The sequence below is a fragment of the Somniosus microcephalus genome, chromosome 6 (genome assembly GCF_052327205.1).
Source record: "Somniosus microcephalus isolate GS21.2 chromosome 6, FLI_Smic_1.0, whole genome shotgun sequence".
In the NCBI taxonomy this organism is placed as follows: domain Eukaryota; kingdom Metazoa; phylum Chordata; class Chondrichthyes; order Squaliformes; family Somniosidae; genus Somniosus; species Somniosus microcephalus.
In genome coordinates, this window is record NC_140992.1 from 101,118,360 (window position 1) to 101,139,584 (window position 21,225).

Below are 21,225 nucleotides of genomic sequence, written 5' to 3' on the forward strand. Positions count from 1 at the left end.
AAAAATGCTCCAAACTTTTAACAGCTCTGTAAGCAACCGAGAAGCAATAAATTATGTCTTAATGTTTCAAGTAAGAAAGACAGACTTCCTTTTACGTCGCACCTTTCACATCCTCAGGATGTCCCAAAGTGCTCACTGTTGTATTGTAGGTAAACATAGCAACCAATTTGCACACGGCAAGGTTCCACAAAACAGCAATGAGATAAGTGAACGATTAAATTGTTATCTGCACTCCTCCAATTCTGGTCTCTTGAGCATGCCCGATTTTAATTGCTCCACCATTGGTGGCCGTGCCTTCAGCTGCCAAGGCCCTAAGTTCTGGAATTCCCTTCCTAAACCTCTCCGCCTCTCTACCTCTCTTTCTTCCTTTAAGACGCTCCTTAAAACCTATCTCTTTGACCAAGCTTTTGGTCATCTACCCTAATATCTCCTTAAGTAGCTCGGTGTCAAATTTTCTCTGAAAACACTCCTGTGACGCGCCTTGGGAAGTTTTACAATGTTAAAGGCACTATATTAATACAAAAGCAAAATACTGCGGATGCTGGAAATCTGAAATAAAAACAGAAAAGGCTGGAAATACTCAGCAGGTCAGACAGCATCTATGGAGAGAGAAACAGAGTTAAAGTTTCAGGTCCTTTGCCTGTATACCCTGTGTTGGGTGTTTCACCTCCGGCGCGGTGCAGCCCTGCGCTGATGCCCTCTGTCCTGTGGAGCATCAGGTGGTTGAGGAGAAGGTTGGTGGTGTTGTTGGTGCTGCTGGTGTACCTGGTGCTGCTGGTGTTGGGGCTCATTGTGATCAGATTCTGATGACCAAGGTGAGACAGTATAATCGGCAACCAAGCTGATGGGATAGATGGCAGGTCAAGTAGAGATTACAGATGCAAACTGTCAACGGTGAGAGAGGTTCTACCAATGAGGTGACACTGGATGGTGACTTTTCTGGAAACACTTGCAGCCTGCAGAAAGCTAAATCTGTGCTAGAAATGCAATCAGCAACAGCTTCTGCCTTAGGAAAGTGATCAGCTGTGAGGTGGGAGCTTTTATAGTACATTTCATGCTGTCAACTAATCAGCTGGATCAATGGCCACTCAACTCCCGCCTCAGGCTGACAGATGTGGTTCCCGAACTGTGTGATCCCCGTGGTCATGCAGGGAAATTTGAAAGTTCGGCTGAAAAAGGTGCTTAAGGGTCTGACAACAAGCTGATAATGAATTGAATTAGGTCGCCCATCTCTGCTGTTCAGGTCGCTGCCGCACCAGCAAATGCACCCGAGGGAAAAGCGCGTGAGGGCGGGATGACGGCAGGTTCCTGACCCGCTCCAACTTATTTCGAATTTCCCACCCGACCTGCCTCTGAACTCGCCCGCAGGGACCCCAGAAAATTCCGGCCAATGTCTCTTTATAATTGTGTGCTTTAATGATGCGGGAGAAGATATTCCATTCTCCCACTTCCTTCTTCCTCTTGGTATATTTATTGGGTGAGCAAGTGCAGGAACATGTTCAGAACCTTTACACACAGCCTGCCCCCCCGACCTCCATCCCTGAGTGGTCCTGCTCTTACTTTATACAGAGAATATGCAGGACTCCTCAGGACAGGCTGGAGACTGGAAATACTCTTTTGACAGTCCCACCACCCCAGAATAATCTGAAACACTCAGGGCACTCCGTCTCCAGCTCTCCAACAGCAGCCCAGATGCCGACAGCCAAGAGTGAAGTTGCAGCTTCCCAGTCCTGCAGCTCTGCTCCAATTTCCTCCAGAATCTTATGGTGCAAGAGCCAGTCATTGCCTGAGCCATGTCAATAACTCCCAGGAGGAAAAACACGGGCAGTTGTCTCCTTTCAGATGTAGTGCTCCTCAGTTACACTGTGCCAGTTGGATGCCCGATAGACACCTAGACAGGAAAACTTACCCTCATGCGCAAAGGTTGAGTGAAGCCAAAGTCGGGTTTGAATATATCTGACCCATAAAAATATAAGCCCATTAGCCTAATATCACTAGCAGGCAAAATAATGGAAATATTCTGTAGGGTAGGTCTCCAGGTGTACCAAAATATCAATAACTGAATAGCAAACCACTAGCACTGGTGTGCAAAAAGCTCCTAAATATCTTTGTGGACAATAAAGTCAAATTAGGGAATACAACTCTCTTCAGTACAGTTTACTTGGGCCAGAAAGACCTCTAATTAACTAAAAGCCACCTGAATCTGTGGTAGAATATGAGATTGGATAAGAAGTGGTGCCTTAAGCATCACCATGTTTGGAACCAAGTGGAAATAATCCCGGCCCCTAGTGGCAGGTGTACCCCTCTAGTGAGCCAGATGGGCTGGTCAATTATGAACAGTGCAATGGAGCACAGTGGGTCTATCTTATTCCAGTATTGTCTTACTAAATCTACCACAGCATCTAAACTTCCCTCACCAGGCACGTTATCTTGGAGTCACCTTGACCCCTTACTTCCTTCCCCCAGCTACCAAGGAGAGAAATCAATAGTTGGTTCTTAGACAACTGACAAGAGCAAGTTTGAGCCCTCGCTGGACTGCTCACTGGAAAATATGTGAGTGCATTGCCTCCAACATCCTGACCACAATATGGACACACACCATACCCCATTGAATGGAAATCACATCAGTTGGCGATGCAGCACTTCAGCAGCAACTCCTTTCCTCTCTGCAACCTCATGGTCGGCTCCCAGTTCTGGTGCACAGGAAGTTTTTTTCTTATCTTTTGGGGCCTCCACTGGGTGTCCGGCTGGTTTCACCAGGGTGGTCGATCCAGCTAGTCAGCCATTAAAATTGCCTCGGAGTCCTATCTGAATGATAAGTCCCTCATTAGCATTTAGTAATGAGGTGGGCATCTCAACTGCCCGGCCTTCGAATCACCATGGGCCGGTATCGGACTGGGAAAAGAGCTTCTCAATTTTAACTCATGTCCTACGTTATTTCTGCTAAGCGGAGGAAATTAAAATCCCCCCTTAAGTCTCTAAATCAACTGCTACACGGAGTGATGCTGGGAGTAATTTTAAGCCCCAAGAATGGGTGGGTTTGAGTCGGGTGGGAAGTTCTAATTTAAAACATTTCAAATTGGAACCCAACCTGCCTACATGCGGTTTTGACAGAGGCGGGGTGTGGGGCGAGTGACCAATCTGCTTTCAGGAGGTGGGTCCCTCATTTAAATATTTTAATGAGGCTGCGTGCGTCAGATTTTATCTCTGTTCCAACTTTAACACTGGCTGGCTGGTTTCCCGTAGGGTCATCCAGACTCGAGTCATCGTTGGCTTGTTCTCTCTACACAGATGCGGCCGGACCTGCTGTGATTTCCAGCAAAAAAAATGGTTTTTGTCTGTTTTTTTGTTTTTCATACAGACCCCAGCATCTGCAACATTTAACCCCTTGTGACCCCACCTCATTGTTCTTTGATGTAATGTTTTCCTGACTGACCTGTTTGGACACCATTCACACCTTTGATTGCTGTGATTATCTCTCTGCCGAGGTGTGATAAATGGCAGTTGGAAAGTGTTGTGTATGTGCCTTTAAGAGAAGAACTGATTCTATACTGCAGTACCGGCAGTGACCACCCCTGTATATAAATCCATAGCAGGCTTCTGTATTTCAGTCTTGAGTTCCCCTCTGTTCAGTAAATACCTGTTTTATTGTTCTCCTGCAGTCCGAGTAGTATTGATACCCGGACACTACAGAAAGATTACCGGTAAACATCTGACATTATTCTCTGACTATATAAGCTGTCTCTTTATGCATTTCTCCACTTCACCTGACGAAGGAATAGTGCTCCGAAAGCTTGTGATTTCAAATAAAGCTGTTGGACTATAACCTGGTGTTGTGTGACTTCTTACATTTACACAATTATAGAGAAGGTATCCTATATAATCCAATCCATCCTTTCTTAGTCCAATCAATTGAATACTTTTAATCATATTGTTCTTCAAATTAAAATATGAATTGACAATTCTTGAAAATAATTATAAGATAGTCACTAATAAATTTAATAGGTAATTCAGGTGTAAATTCTTTACCCAGAGAGTGTCTAGAATGTGGAATGTTCAGACGACTAGCGTAGATGCATTTAAGGGGAAGCTACATAAATACATGAGGAAGAAAGGAATAGAAGGATATTTTAACTGAAGAAGGGTGAGAGGAAGCTCAAGTGGAGCATAAACACCGGCATGGACCTGTTGGGCCTAATGGCTTGTTTCTGTACTGTAATACGATGTAATACTATGTAAAGATTTCCCTTTGTATTCATTGACAAGGATAATGAGTGATTCCCTCCTGGTGCAATTATAATAAAGTTCTCATTATCCTTGTTCATTATTGTCTGCTCACTTGACGAGTGGGATATGCAGTATTAAGTTGGGATTTTAAAATTCTTGGTTATAACTTCGGGTCTTTATCCTGCACTTTGCTCCAACTTCTACCCACATTGGGCCGCAACTATGAATCAGGTCATTTATTTTTGCATTGGGCTTCAACTTAGGTTTGGCTCAGGACAAGTCTTTTACCCACCTTGGATGAAACTTTAGGCCAGGCAAGATTGGGTCAGCTGGAGCCTCAATTATCTGCCAACCTTATACCCGCTACAGAATAATCGAGGTTCCATTGCATGACATGAAAGTCAGTCAATGTGGGCATCTAACTTCTAAACCTTAGTTGACCTTGCTACAAAGAACTAACTTTATTTCTCTAACCTGATGGTCATACTTTTACAATGAATACGGGAGCTTTGTCAATTTGTTCTGTGTCGCTCTTTGGAGGCAGTTCTGTGGTTTAGATGAGGTGCAAAGATATGCTAATAAGGTATACTGACAAAGTAAGCTGCAGAAAATTAAGAAATCAATCCAAGCAGGAAGAAACAACTTTTCTGAGTACGATAAGAGAGATTTGGCCATCAATCAAAACTAATACAATCTGTAATTTGAAAGAAATAAATGCTGTTCAGTGATGACCACAAAGCATATGCCTTCTGTGAATAGTTGGTTCATGCGAACAGAAATGTAAAGGAAACAGCTAAAAATATGAACAGGGCGGGTTTATCAATCTGGTCACCTTATCAGAGTTTCCACAGGGTCACGGTAAACCCACCTCCCCATCATCACCTTCCTTCACGGAATGTATGAAGGAAGCTGACCGTCTGAGAGGATATATATTAGCTGCGATTCAAAGAAAGTTTAGATTTTTGGATCAGTCCCACCAGCGAGGGAGCCGTTTTCGAGAAAATGAAGCAAATTCTTGTGGTACTGATTTGTCTCAGTGTCTTCACCTTGGTTATCTTAGCAGGTGAGTGATATCCCATTGTAACTGTTTATTACTTAGTTCTGTTTACTGTCTACTTTTAAGAAAACTCGTCACTTAAGCAAATTTTAAGGAGGAACAACTTGTAGATTCTACAGAATCCTGTCAGATTGCCCGTCTCTGAGTGGGATTTGAAAGTTGTTGGTTACTGAATTGCTGTACGTGTAACAATGTTGTTTATAGGACTACTGAACATATAAGCAAACTTCAATAGTTTTTAGCAAACTAGCAAGATTTATTTATCCCAAAAGTTGCAGAATATATTCCAGCCCATGTTTATGTTCATTGGCGGTTTCATTTTTTATATTGAGTTTCATCGATTAAAAAAATGACTAAATCATGTGAGAAAAGTAGCTGAAGGGGTTAAAGTATTTATTATAAAATTGTCTACAACACTATTCAGTCTCGTGTTACTGGAAGAGCAATTTTGATATAAAATTATAATTACTACTGGCTGGAGATGGTTAGCATGTTTACAACACCTCACCGTGTATTTCGAAGCACACTGATTCTAAACCGACAAAACCCACAACAACCACATTAACATCGAGTTCTCGACTGGAATAGTGCTGGAGGTTTACTGCACCATCTTTGCCTATCGACTAATTAACTTATTGATAGCCTGGTACTGGTCTGTGTGGTTCCAGTACAATTTGTGTTCAGTAATTATCTTCATGATACCACCAAGGACTATTGCAATCTTTAGCAAGTGCTGTAATGAGGGATCACCACTGACCAGTCCACCATGCTACTGAAGGAACATTTGACAACCATAGCTAACACTAAAACTTCAGATGCTCTAATGTGCTTATCTACATACGCAAGTGTTGTCTTACACTGACAGGTAGAATCGCCAGCACATTGTGGAGACCAGTGCTCATCCTGTACCTCCATCTGTCCTACTCTAACTTTAAAAGCTGTTCTTTAAAGCTGAGCACAATCCAAGTTGGGAATCTTTAATTAATGATTAGTAATATGACCAACAAGATATCGCTAATCTAATGTTTAATTCTCAGTATATGTTTATTGGTTAAGAGTCACCAGATTGATTATAAGGATGTTCAGTGTAGATTTCCTTTTCAAATGCCGCTAACCTAGGTATCTACACATGTGCACATTAAAGTAACAATCACTTTTTTAAATGAATTTTGTGTCAATGTGAGGGAAATTTAGCACTGGAAAACAGCACAATTTCAGATGCCCAGTGCCAGTATCGAGCAGTCAGGTAAAGGGTAAACCTCCCTCTACTCTACTCTACTCCAGCAATGTGCCTCTGCCTCAGAAGAATACCCCCTACTGCAGCAATGTGTCACCTGTTGCTGCGCCACACCAGCCCTCCTGTGGTCTGAGTGTGATTGTCAGTTTAACACTGAAGGACGGCAATTTTGTGCTGCGGGCTCGTGCTCACTGAGATTTGGTTTGAGTCAATACAAATACACAGATGACACAGCGGACAAAAAAAATGTTCATCCCATCAGTCTGGCCTTATTTTATTTGCTCCATATTTTTCCCTTTCTTTCAATAAAGCAGTGAATAACAAGCCTTTTATTTTTGTTTTCCAGCTCCTAATCCAATATGGAAGAGCTGCTGCCGGAATTTCTCAAAGTCGGTCCCTCGCTTCAACAGAATCGAGGAATACAAAATACAGGAAAATGATGGTCGCTGCAGGATTAAAGCTGTGGTGTAAGTATTCAAAACACTGTCCGTCTCTGGAGCCTGGCAATATACGCCATTATTAGGAGCCTGTGTCATTCATAGTTAGCCCTGTAAGTAAATCTAGTCTGTTCCTTTTCAGATTCAGAGTAAAGGGCAAACGGATCTGCTCAGATCCGAATGATAATCGCGTGAAGAAACTTATGAAAAATCTTGCCTAACAGGAGCAGAGGAGATGAAGATGATGTTGATTGTGACAAATGAGGAAGCAACAACTGTCTACAGAGCAAAGAAAGTTTTCAAAAATCATTATTCTTTTTAACATCTGCTTCTCTACATTTTACACAAAATTCCTTGTCATCACAAAATTCACAAGCGCAAGGAAGATTCAAACACACAGTTTAATTTTTTGAACAGTCAAATTTGATGATATTATTTAGTGTCGGTGCTGCTTCTACACGTCACTGATTTACTCATTTGATTTTATTAATGCTACAAATATGGCAGTTGATAGGGTGTGTTAGCCTTTGTATGGACAACGAACAATTGGTACTTTCTCACTGAGTGAACCAGACCAAGAGTCGAATCTTTCCCGCTCCCCCACCCAATTTTCTCACCTAGTCTGCTGAAAACAGTGGCCTGTGTTGGGGCGTGACTCTATCTGCAGTGGCAGAAATTGGATAACTCAGCCAAGCAACTATTCTACCTGTGTGAGCCTACGCAGTAAGTGTTCCCAGAACATTTCCGTGGTGGGTATCACAGCCAAATCATTAAAAAAAAACTCCTGCCTTTCTGAGACAGGACAAACGTTAAAAAACAAAACTTGAAAATGAAAATAAAAGGGGGATAGCCCTTTAAATGACTGATTGATGGAGAATGACATAGCACTTTCAAGGGCTATTTTGTTGAATGTATTGCATTGTATCTTACTTCCAGATAACGTACTAACGCTGTTCTTTGTAAAACATGGAATTATAGCTAAAGTAGCCCATATACATACTTCAACAAAACAGTGATCCTTTACTACATCTTCTTACATTTAAAGTGCCTTCACTGTCAGGCAGGGAAAACTCATTTTTGTCATGTTAACATATTTCAGAAACAGATTGAATGAAGGCAGTGGCATTTTAAATTGATTGGAGAGAACAATGCTGATTATTTTCATGACATGATGCACAGTAACTCAAAGAGTCTTTGCACTGCGAGGCACATCGAAATGAATGCTGAATTTTTACATTATTGTTCAATGCTACTTTTTTTAAACGGTATTTTATAATGTCCCCTACAACCAGGGACTACTGTTAATGGTTGACAAATTCTGTTATTTATGTTGTTTGTAATTTGCCTGCATCTGTTTATCAGGTTTCTGAAATATATATATTTATACTTTCTTGAATGGATTGTCTTTGTGTTCTATTATTAGCCTTTGCTATAACCCAAGCTGGGAATCCACTCACTTCCTAAATTTTTATGACTCCATTTAAAGAAAGAAAAGACTTGCATTTATATAGCGCCTTTCACGACCACCGGACGTCTCAAAGCACTTTACAGTCAATAGAATGCTTTTGAAGTGGAGTCACTGTTGTAAGGTGGGAAACGCGGCAGCCAATTTGTGCACAGCGAGCTCCCACAAACAGCAATATGATAATGACCAGATAATCTGTTTTTGTTATGTTGGTTGAGGGAGAAATATTGGCCAGGACACTGGGGATAACTCCCCTGCTCTTCTTAGAAATAGTGCCATGGGATCTTTTATGTCCACTTGAGAGATCATACAGCGCCTCGGTTTAATGTCTCATCCGAAAGAGGGATTATGCTTAAAAGATACGTACATAAATACTCCAAAGAATTTGAATACTCTTTTACCAACTTAATTTGTAACACTTGCACCTCACGTTCTACCAATTGTTTCAATTATTTTTCTCAGTCGACCCATTGTGTCGGAATTCTATGTGCTAATAAAACAATTCGGTTGAATGGAAACTTAAAATAAATGTAATTTAAGTGGAAGGCAAACTGGCTGCTTGCTCTCATCTGTTTGGAAATCTCACTGGAGGGAGGAGGAACAGGGATAGGGGAGAGGGAGAAGGAACATTTACTCCCAAACTTCTCATCCCCTATTTGGTACCGTCTATCAACATGGCTGAAGAAACATCACTGACTGCTGGAAGTTGAGGGGATCTGAGGCAGCAACAATGCTGAAACACCTTACCAGGTAACAGTGCCAGAATTCTCCATTCTGCTGCCTTTGTTTCCTTGGCTCAAAGCAAGGAATTGTGGGATCCTTTACAACTGTAGTTCTTCTGAAGAGGTGAAAAAAATCAGTCTTTAATTATCCTTTTTAAAAATAAATACTAACTGGTCCAAAAACATGATAATTGTTTCACAAATTGATTTGTTCTATTTACAGCTGGATTAATGGAGTATTTTTCTGTCACAAAATTAAGCTGCAATTGAATATATCTAAACATAATCCACTGGTGCAATTGATACTTCTAGAGACAAGAAACAAGTTGTAATGTTGTGCCTTACTGTACCAATAAAATGGCAAATTCCTCATACTTAGGGAGATGATTATCTTTCAATTATCTTTCAGTTCTGTTCTTTCTCTTCAACTCTTGCAGCCACTGTTTATACACAGAAACTATCTGCTGGTTAAAAACCTGCAGTTCAGTCTCATGCACTGACACTTCACCACAATGTCATAAAAGAAGGGCATTTCCTCTGAGTCTTCCATGTGCTCACGTTTCCTAACCAGCAAAAGCTGCAAAGTGGTTTCTACAGTTTTACTACAACAAGGCTCTGTGACGGCAGTGTCACCAAACACATTCACGGGGGTAATAATGCCGTCAGTTTTTACAACGTAAGCCACTGAGACTTTCCTGAGCAACCAATTCAAACTGCCTGCGTTCCCTGCTGGTCTAGTTGGTGGATGGATCATGTGCTGCGGTACGGAGACGTGCAGACCAGAGAGGTCCCAAGACCAATCCCTGGTTATTGCGGAGTTACTTGTACAACAACAACAACAACTTGTATTTATATAGCACCTTTATAGTAGTAAAATGTCCCCAGATGCTGCACAGGAGTATTTTAAGACAAAAAATGTGATACCGATCCACATAAGGATAAATTAGGGCAGGTGACCAAAAGCTTGGTCAAAGAGGTAGGTTTTAAGGAGCGTCTTAAAGGAGGAAAGAGAGGTAGAGAGGCACAGAGGTTTAGGGAGGGAATTCCAGAGCTTAGGGTCTAGACAACAGAAGGGACGACCACCAAAGGTTGAGCGATTATAATCAGGGATGCTCAAGAGGGCATAATTAGAGGAGCTCAGATATCTCGGGGGTTGTGGGGCTGAAGGAGATTACAGAAATAGGAAGGGGCGAGGCCATGGAGGGATTTGAAAACAACGATGAGAATTTTGAAATCGAGGCGCTGCTTAAACCGGGAGCCAATGTATGTCAGCGAGCACAGGGGTGATGGGCGAGCGGGACTTGATGCGGGTTAGGACACGGGCAGCCGAGTTTTGGATATAAGGCCTGCTTTTACCAGGATAAGATTTCAAAAAAGTTTTTAAGAAAGTGTTTTCACTGATTTATCATTTAAAAATTCTTTTAAAAAATGAACGTTTATTTTTAACCCCGTAAAAAACTTTAACTATTTTTTTTTTTAATTGAATTTTTGTTTAAAATACTTAATTTATTGTAATTTCAAGTCATTTTAAAAATGTGATTTTTAAAAACAATGTATTTAAAATGTTACTATGTTTTTGGGGTGATCTCCATTCATATATTTCACAGGTCTATCTGTCAAGTGTATAAAGGGAGATTCCTTTCTTTGATTGGCTCCCCATGGCCCACGTAATCCCAGGGACTCTGCAAACTACATGCACCCCTGGGATACATGGGCCCTGCACACTTGGAGTTTGGAGAGACCCAGGAGCGGAAGTGTGTGCATCCCGTGAGCCCTCAGGTAAGGGCGTAGATTTTTCCAGATCGCAGGCCTCCGTCCGCAGGAGGCCTGCGATCAGAAAATACGGGCCAATATCTGGTCATTATCACATTACTGTTTGTGGGAGTTTGCTGTGCATAAATTGGCTGTTGTGTTTGCTGCATTACAACAGTGACTACACTTCAGAAGTACTTAATTGGCTGTAAAGCATTTTGGGAAGTTCTGAGGTCGTGAAAGGCGCTATATAAATGCAAGCCTTTCTTTTATCAAACAGCTCCTGAAATTTATGTAATATTTTTATCGGATTGTTCCTTCTTTTAGGAGAATGTGCCTTAGATCACCTGATAGAACGCATAAACAAAGGATGCTCTTCCAGTGCTGGCCAGTTCTCCAATTTGACCGAAAGTGAAAACCGATTACTTGGACTTGCATCTCCTCAATGTTCACCAGAATATTGCAGTAAATAGTAACAAAGTTACAGATAGACTAGCGACACATAATCGGTGCATGGACTCCGTGCTTTAGAGTTTTTGTCTAACAAGACTACTTCTCATTTTGGCTTTTTTGAATTGTTAGTTTAATGGAAGTAACACTGTTTCTATTTGAACCTTAATGTGAAATTGCTATTTAAAAATAGACCTTTTAAAGTCGCTTTGTTTGGCCCGGAAAACTCAGACTCAGACACCATCCCGAGTATTTGGAGCTACAAGGGAAGAAAAGAGGAATGTTTAGACGAGCATCGAAAGTGGATTGGAGCAGACTTTTAAGGCAATGGATAATATGAGAATTAGCAGCAGTTTACTTACATTTACGAATGGGGGTAAGAAATAGAAAAAGGAGAACGCCCTCCCTCCCACCACAGAAATTCCACCCCAGACTGTCACAGTAGTTTCCTAACAAATATAAAGGGGGAAAAATTCGGTCGCGCCCCCTTTGGGGCGCTAACGTCGCCGGGGTGCTACTTCTTAGCACCGTGAAAAATTTAGTGCCCCGCGCCATAAATTGAGGGACAGCGCCCCAAGCAAGAGGCAGGGCGCTACTGGAAATGCTCTCCCTTCTTCCTGGGGCGCTACCATTCAATATCACGGTGCTACGTGCAACAGCGCCACATGCGTCGGCACGTAGCGCTGTGGTAGTACAGGCCACCCTCCCCTGATTAAAGGAGAGGGGCCTAGCGCAGTGCGCACCAGGGCCTTGCTGGACCACCGGGGAGCGGGGTGCCGGGAAATCAACCCAGGACTCAAGAGGTGTGCCGGGCTGACCGATCGCGGCTGGCACCCTGCAAGGAGAAGCGGAAGGGAACAGGTGCTGGCAGGCGGCCCAAAAAAAATGGCTTCACGGCACCTGCCCTTTAATTTGTGCCGCCGCAGCCGCAAAATCACCACCCTGACACATTCTGACATAGCGCCCAGCCATAGGTCAGGGGGCACGACCGAAGTTTGCGGCCGGGGCGCGACCGGGGCGCTGCGCACGCCGTTGATGTCAGCGCAGTGGGGCGTTACTGGCTGCGGCCACCGCTAACCTCCCACTGAATTTCACGGGAGGCGTTTGCGGCGCCGCGCCCAGGCACTAATGGCTTTGCACCCTGTTAGCGCCCTCCTGGGGCACAAATGGGAGACGCAAAGCAACACAATTTTTCCCGCAAATAGTGTTGATTGACTCTGCAATAATAGGGCTGAAAAAGTGAGCCAACAGAAAAAAAGCTGGGTGCAAAGAGGGGAAAAAAGATTTTTTGAGAGTGTGGGCTGATGTTGTGAGCTTGAGACTGGATTGGTTCCTGTAGGTGTCAAATGATGCTGTGGAGCTTTTATACACTAATCTAACAGTGGCCGGCTTCCTGCCACAACACCAGTTGAGTCACAAAGCTTGTTCAGTAGGGCCTGATGTGCTCTTTACAGTACAATAGGGGAAAGTTGAATCATACTGATCTTTTCAGTTCCACCACCTCTCCCACAATCGGCAACAGTCTCAGCATGAGATTGTAGTCCTGCACCCTCATGCCTCTGTTGACCGTGATGGTAACTCCCAAGGATTTCTCTTGGAGAGTGAGAGGAAGCAACAGAACGTTATGGAGACATTTGCAAATCCCACTGTCAGCCTAACAATAAAGGGAGAAAGAGACATACAGGAAAAGGGATTGAGAGAAAATGAAGGAAAAAGATTAAAAAGGAGAGAAAGACAGAGAAAGAAGGCAAGAGAATATATAAATGCCACTCTGCAACCCTACATTTAGCCTCTTATTTTTGACCCAAGTTATTCAGCTGACAATCTCATGCCTCGGATTTGACCAATGTTGAAACTTCTGCTAATCATGGGAGAAGATTTCACCTGTGTGTTGTGTGTATAAAAATAAATCATAAACTCAGTGTTTATAAACAGGTTCACAATGTTATTATATTTGGTACACAGAGGAAATCTTGCCCATGTGAAGATTAAAGTGACCATAACATTTAAGGAGAGGGAGTGGATGAATACGGGGCAGAGTTCTGTAGTCTGAATGAGCCAGGGTTGAAGGTAATTCCATAATAACACCCATTATATCAAGTGTTTGATATTGATAAGGATTGATCACTGAAAATATAACAGAAAAAAAAATGATCCATTTGGTTAAAAGCAATGTTGTAAATTTATTTCAAATACTACTTTAACTTTCCAGAGGCAGATTGTGCATACATTTTTGAATCACTTTTAATTCAATTGATTGACCACATACAAAATTGATTGGTAATTTTCAATCTTGTGCCTCATTATGGATCCTTCCCTCCAGTTTCCTCCCCAGCCTGAGATTCATGCGGGGCTAAAGTTCAGTATTGTTCAAGCTATTCAATAAATAACCCACGTGCTCATTCTTCGTAGTTGTGCCCAGACGGCGAGCTACAATAGAACATTTTAATGTGATGGGCATCACAATTGAACTACTCCTATCCATCTCACAAAGCTCACCTGTGCACCCTTTCCAGCAGAAGGCACTGGAGAACAATCAGAAGCAGGAACCAAACAGAAGCAGAACTCTGGTTTGATTTTGCCTCTTCTAGGCCCTGCATTGTGAGGCCACTTGTAGCACCCAATAAATCATCACAGATCCAAGATTCAACCTGGGACCTTCCAGACCTGTATGGGGCTCAGTGCCACACTGAGATTGTATTTACAGACTGAGATATCACAGATGCCCTGGAAGCTTTGTGTTATCAATAATGCTGCATTGTGTCAGCGTTTTGAGGTGTAATATTAACTTTTTAAAATTGCTTTCATTTTCCAAACTGACAGAAGCAATAGCAACATTTTTATTGACCATACAGAAATATTATTCAAAATTTTCTGTGTGAGGGTCTCCCTGCTTACATTGACACAGCCTCTGGGAACCCTGCAAATATTGACACACTCACTCAGAAACCTACAAATATTGACACACTCTGTGGTAACTCTGCAAGCATTTACACACCCTTTGGGACCCCTCCAAATATTGACACACTCTCTGGGAACCCTACAAATACGACACACTCTCTGGAACCCTACAAATATTGACACACTCTCTGGATACCTACAAATATTGACACACTCTCTGGGAACCCTACAAATATGACACACTCTCTGGAACCCTACAAATATTGACACACTCTCTGGAACCCTACAAATATTGACACACTCTCTGGGAACCCGACAAATACAACACACTCTCTGGAACCCTACAAATATTGACACACTCTCTGGTACCCCTCCAAATATTGACACACTCTCTGGAACCCTACAAATATTGACGCACCCTCTGGTACCCCTCCAAATATTGACACACTCTCTGGGAACCCTACAAATATTGACACACCCTCTGGTACCCCTCCAAATATTGACACACTCTCTGGTACCCCTGCAAATATTGACACACTCTCTGGTACACCTGCAAATATTGACACACTCTCTGGGAACCCTACAAATATGACACACTCTCTGGTACCCCTGCAAATATTGACACACTCTCTGGTATTGCTGCAAATATGACCTGTTAAATCTCAAGAGTTTAATAACCTTGTTTGTATAACAATTAAAAGAGTACGCAGGAGACAGAGTTCAGTTAACAACCATCCCTTTCCAGAAGCTTCTCAACTTCATGCACTCTATTTCCCATAGTGCATTGCACAGCACAACTATGGTAAGCTATGTGGGACATTTCAAATACAACATTCAAAATACACAACATCTCCTCCACACAATAACCTGGGAGTAAGTGTATACTTCCTCCAACCATGGCTATACACATGGGGATTATTCTGCCCCAGATAAAGGGTAAGTCTCTGAACTATTATTTCAAACGTATAGGGGCCCGCCGTTCTCTGGTAGGATACCGGCGGTCAACCTGGCTCTCCAGTTCATTGTCTTTCACAGGTGACGTCAACACAGGTGTAGGCGGCTGAGGTGCCTGTATACAGGTCTCCCTTGCTGATGAGATAGGGGCTGAAGTGTCTGCTTCCTCAGAAGGTGAGCCTCTCGGTATAGAAGGTGGATAACCCACAGCGTCACCCAATGGCAGATAAACTGCTGCTGGTGGTTCAGTGGGTGTTGCTGCAAGTCGTAGAAGCTGATCGGTGTGTCTCTTCCAGACAATGTCCTCGGGTGTCTGTACAGTGTAGGATACTGGACCAGTCTGTGCAATGACAGTAGCAGGAACCCACTTAGGTCCACCACTGTAGTTCCATGCCAACACATGTTCACCTGGATTGAAGACTCTGTCTTTGGAACGTTGTTCATGTCGCTTGATCTGCTTGTCCTGCTGATGCTGTACCACGTCTTTCACCTTTGGCAGTTTCAGCAGGTCGAAGTTGGTTCATAGCTCTCTTTTGAGCAGTAGAGTGGCAGGTGATGCTTTTGTGGTCGCATGTGGTGTGTTCCTGTAACTCAACAGGAAACTATTCAGGTGCTGATGAAGCATTCCCTGGCCTTGCGATGCCTTTAGTGAGTGTTTCATGGTCTGAACAAACCCCTCAGCTAGACCATTGGTCGCAGGGTGGTATGGTGCAGCCCTGATATGTTGTACGCCATTCACCTGCAGGAATGTAGCCATTTCTTGTGACACCCACTGTGAACCGTTGTCTGAGACAAGTTGCATCGGAGATCTAAATCGGCTGAACACCTCACCTAACTTCTCGATGGTCTTCTCAGCGGTGGTGGACCTCATTATAACAACCTCTGGCCACTTACTGTGCACGTCAACAGCCACCAGGAACATTCTCTTCTCGAATGGACCTGCAAAGTCTACATGAATGCGGTGCCATGCTTCTCCGGAAAGTCCCAGGGGTGAAGAGGTGCAAGCTGTGGCACAATATGAACTCTCTGACATGAGGAACAGGTTTTAGCTTTGTCCTCAATCTGTCCATCCATACCCGGCCACCAGAAGTAGCTCCTCGCTATTTCTTTCATATGAACCATTCCGCAGTGTCCGGAGTGTAGTTGCTGTAACACTGGTTTCCGTAACAATGGTGGAATAACCACTCTCCTCCCCCACAGCAAACATCCAGACTGAACCGACAGTTCATTTCTCCTTAAGAGATATGGCTTCAGGTTTGGCTCATCGCTGTCAAGCTTGCCCCTGACGATAATGTCCAGCACTGCACACAACACAGGGTCGTTTCTGGTGTTTCGTCGGACCTGTGTCGAAGTAACAGGCGCGTTCTCCACCTGCCTAAAATAGCAGATGTCCATGCTATGTGTCATAGGCTTGGTGACAGGCAGCGGCAACCTGGAAAGACCGTCGGCGTTGCCGTGCAGGTCAGACTTGCAATATCTAATGTCAAATGTGTGTGCAGACAACAGCAGTGCCCACCTTTGCATTCTGCTCGCAGCAAGTGACGGAATCCCTGTATGTGGCCCGAAGATGGTCGTGAGAGGGCGGTGATCTGTTAGTAGGGTGAATTGTCTCCCGTACAAATATTGGTGAAACTTGCGAACGCCAAAAACGATGCTCAGTGCTTCTCGTTCTATTTGGGCGTAGTTAGTTTCAGCTCTGTTCAAAGTCCTAGATGCAAATGCTATTGGCTTCTCTTCTCCGTTTGACATGATATGAGAAACGACCGCTCCCACACCATATGACAATGCATCGCAAGCTAACTGTATTGGTAATGAAGGGTTAAAATGCGTCAAAGCCTCTGACTTCAGGAGCGTGTCCTTTGCTGTCATGAACGCCTCCTGGCACTTGTTAGTCCATTCCCACTTCTTGTCTTTACATAGCAACCAATGCAGCGGCCTCAGCATCGAGGCTAGGTTCGGTATGAACCGTCCATAATAGTTCAATAACCCTAGAAAAGAACGCAGCTGGCTGATATTTTCAGGCGCTGGGGCATCCACGATTGCCTTGGTCTTGGACGGTGCCTTGTGAAGGCCTGTGGCATCGATCACATGACTGAGGTACTCAACTGATGCCTGAAAAAAATCGCATTTATCCCTGCGAACTCTGAGTCCGTAATTCCTCAGTCTCTGTAGTGTTGCGTACAAGTTACGCAGATGGTCTTGGTCATCACACCCAGTAACTAAGATATCATCTAAATAGCACTGGACTCCAGGCAATCCACTAAGGATCTGGTCCATAGCACGTTGGAAAAGCGCTGGAGCTGATGTAATTCTGAAAGGAAGTCGACGATGCCTAAATAGGCCCTTGTGTGCCACAATAGTCAGCATTTCTCGTGACTGTTCATCCACATGCATTTGCAGGTAGGCTTGACAGAGGTCGATTGTGCTAAACTTCTGGCCCCCAGTAAGTCCCGCAAACAAATCATCAATATGGGGAAGCGGATATTGCTCCACTGACAATACAGGGTTAACAGTTACTTTAAAATCTCCACATATCCTAACTCCACCCCCTTTCTTGAGCACTGGTATGATGGGCATTGCCCATTCACTCACGCTGACTGGTTCTAGTACTTTGCTTTCAATTAGGGCTTCTAAATCAGCCTCGACTTTTGGTCTGATGGCATAAGGTACGGGTCGTGCCTTCACGAACTTGGGTTTGCTATCCTGCTTAATACGAAGCTTCACAGTAATGGCCCAGAAATTCAGGTCGGGGGCTTCCCGTGGGTGCAAGCCCCCGACCTGCACTTACCTTGCGTGCCGGCAGTTGAGCTGTGGGCCCCCGTGGAATTCCGCTCCGGGGCCTGGCCCAGCTGCCGGCGCACTGTGCTTGCGTGTCCGAGGGGCGTAGTTAGTGCGATGCGTCCCCTGGGATCGCGTGAGCCATGGGCAGCCAATCGGAGGAGGGAAAAGCCCATTCATAAGATTGACAGGTAGACCTGTCAAAACTTATAAATACTACGGGCCCAAAATAGCAGTAAACCTTCAAATAAATTTTAAAAAAGCATCACACTTTTTAAATAAACTATAAATTACATTAAATAACTATTTTAAACAATAATTTAAATTTTTGAAAAAAAATAATTTTATTTTATAACAGGGCTAAAAATAAACTTACCTTGCTTTAAAGTATTTAAAAATAATAAACCTGTGGAAAAAATGTTTTAATTTTAATTAATTGACCACCACTTACCTTGCAAAAAGCAGGCCTTACGCCTGCTTTTTAAATGTGTAAATCCTGCAGGCTTACCCTCCCAGGAAAACCTGTAAAAAAAAATTAGTTCAGAGCGCACGCGCCGCCTCCCCTGAGCGCGCGTTCGACCTCTGAACCTCTTCTTTCAGAGGATCGGAAGTGCCGGTTTCCTGCGCATGCACAGTGCATGCAGGGAACCGGCAATTCCATTTGGCCTACGGGTGAGTACCCCGTGCGTACTCACCCGTGGAGACCCGAATTTCTGGGCCAATATCTTTCATGCTACCCAGTTCTCCATTAAAGTCTGCATGTTTCTTTAAGATGGCGGGTAAGCCTGGATCATTGTGTGACATCATATAGACTGATGACCAGTCTAATTTTATTCTCTCCATCCACAAACGTCCCAGCAGGGAGAGGTAGTCTCCTTTAACTACGTAGAGTGGTAACTTCCTAGTTTGTCTGAACTGTGACCTCAGTGATACCTCTCACGGTTACTCTTTCACTGGTATATGTCTTTAACGCTAGGTTAGCTGGCTGAAGTGGAAGGTGCTTTAATGTCTTTTTGTAGACTCTCTCTGACATAAGAGATACTGCTGCCCCGGTATCGATCTGCATTCGCACAGGCTGCCCCTCTAGCAAGGGTGAGACCCAGTAGCCATGCGAATCCCCAGCTACAGTCGGCACGTTCAGTGATAGTTCCTCCTCTGATGTGTCACTTGCCTCTGTTTTGTCCTGTTCTACAGAGCGGACATGCTTCTTTGTCTTTTGTCTGAATGTTCTTTTTCTTCCTTCCGTCTTTGACTTTTTCTCTGTGTCCTTTTTATTTCTGCATGCGTGCTGAATATGTCCCTTTTTACCATAGCTGTGGCAATCCATGTCCACACACCAGCATGCAGACGCAAGATGTCCCGTTTTGCCACAATGGAAGCATGGCCCTTGGCTCTCTGTTCTTACTTGGTGCACTTTTTCTGTTGCACCCAACTGTTGAGTTTCCTTAGCTGCCAATTCCATGGAAATACTAATTTCAATGGCCTTTTGTAGAGTCAGATTACTCTCCATTAATAGTCTCTTCTGTATGGCTTCAGTTCTCATACCACACACTAGCCTGTCTCTTATAGCATCATTTAGTACGCCATTAAACTCACAGTGCTCTGATAGTCTTTTTAGTGCAGCTACAAACATGGTCACTGTTTCTCCTTCTTCCTGGTTACGCCTGTGGAACCTAAACCTCTCAGCTATGACTAGGGGTTTGGGTGAAAAATGCCCTTTTAGTATCTCCACAATTTCGTTATATTGTTTAGTCCCTGGTTTATCTGGATGCACTAAAGTACGCAAAAGATTGAAAGTCTTTGGTCCCATCACACTTAACAATGTAGGTACTATTTTGTTCCCTCCAATGTCATTTGCTTGTGTGAAGTATTCAAATCGTTCTGTGTATGAGCTCCATTGTTCGACATTCTCATCAAACGGTCCAATGTTACCGATAATTCCAGTCATTTCCCTTCTCTCAGGCTCCTAATTATCATTCACTAAGGATCCTTCCAATGTTGAACTCAACTAAAATCACTATCAGTTAAGTGCTTCAATTCACAGATTGTTTCACAGTCGAATAAATGTCCTTCCCGATTTACTCACTGCTTTTCCTCCCCTTCCTCAAGTCGTTAGTACCTTATATGCCGTCTCGTCTTCCCACCATTGCAAGCTCCTTTCTCCTCGAGCCAGCCTCACTTTAATTAACTGTCCACGGCAAAAATAACAGCTTTAAAACACGTAAAACCCAACTATCTTCCGCACAGCAAAGCCACGTAAGTTCAGACGTCCTCGTCGCCACTTTTGTTAAATCTCAAGAGTTTAATAACCTTGCTTGTATAACAATTAAAAGAGTACGCAGGAGACAGAGTTCAGTTAACAGCCATCACTTTCCAGAAGCTTCTCAACTTCATGCACTCTATTTCCCATAGTGCATTGCACATCACAACTACGGTAAGCTATGTGGGACATTTCAAATACAAGATTCAAATACACAACATGACCCTCTCGAGGAAACCTGCACACTCTCTGTTATTCCTGCAAATATGACATTCTCTAGGAAACCTACAAATATGACACACTCTCTGGTACCCCTACAAATATTGACACACCCTCTAGTACCCTACAAATATGACACAATCTCTGGTACCCCTCCAAATATTGACACACCCTCTAGTACCCTACAAATATGACACACTCTCTGGTACCCCTATAAATATTGGCACACTCTCTGGTACCCCTACAAATATGACACACTCACTAGAAAGCCTGCAAATATTGACACACTCACTAGGAACCCTACAAATATGACACACTCTCTGGTACCCCTCCAAATATTGACACACCCTCTAGTACCCTACAAATATGACACACTCTCTGGTACCACTACAAATATTGACACACTCTCTGGAACCCCATCCAATATGACACACTCACTAGGAAACCTGCAAATATTGACACACTCTCTGGTACCCCTGCAAATATGGACACACTCTCTGGTATTGCTGCAAATATGACCCTCTCGAGGAAACCTGCAAATATTGACACACTCTGTTATTCCTGCAAATATGACATTCTCTAGGAAACCTACAAATATGACACAATCTCTGGTACCCCTACAAATATGACACACTCACTAGGAACCCTGCAAATATTGACACACTCACTAGGAACCCAACAAATATGACACACTCTTTGGAACCCCACCAATATTGACACACTCTCTGGTATTCCTGCAAATGTTGATGCACTCTTGGGGACTTCA

The 21,225-nt window shown here is 43.4% G+C and overlaps 1 protein-coding gene across 1 annotated transcript; it reads left to right on the plus strand.

The window, feature by feature from the left end:
• The first annotated feature begins 4,850 nt into the window (after positions 1-4,850).
• Positions 4,851-8,348, plus strand: LOC147115961 (eotaxin-like). The gene is made up of 3 exons (XM_085989480.1): positions 4,851-5,290; positions 6,868-6,988; positions 7,101-8,348. The coding sequence occupies exons 1-3, from the start codon at positions 5,230-5,232 to the stop codon at positions 7,177-7,179; spliced, it is 261 nt and encodes an 86-aa protein (XP_085845606.1). The 5' UTR covers positions 4,851-5,229; the 3' UTR covers positions 7,180-8,348.
• Positions 8,349-21,225: the final 12,877 nt, after the last annotated feature.

Coding starts and splice junctions, on each gene's coding strand:
- LOC147115961 (XM_085989480.1), top strand. CDS start 5,230: ATGAAGCAAATTCTTGTGGTACTGATTTGTCTCAGTGTCTTCACCTTG. Junction 5,291..6,867: donor CACCTTGGTTATCTTAGCAG/GTGAGTGATATC, acceptor TTTGTTTTCCAG/CTCCTAATCCAATATGGAAG. Junction 6,989..7,100: donor TGCAGGATTAAAGCTGTGGT/GTAAGTATTCAA, acceptor GTTCCTTTTCAG/ATTCAGAGTAAAGGGCAAAC.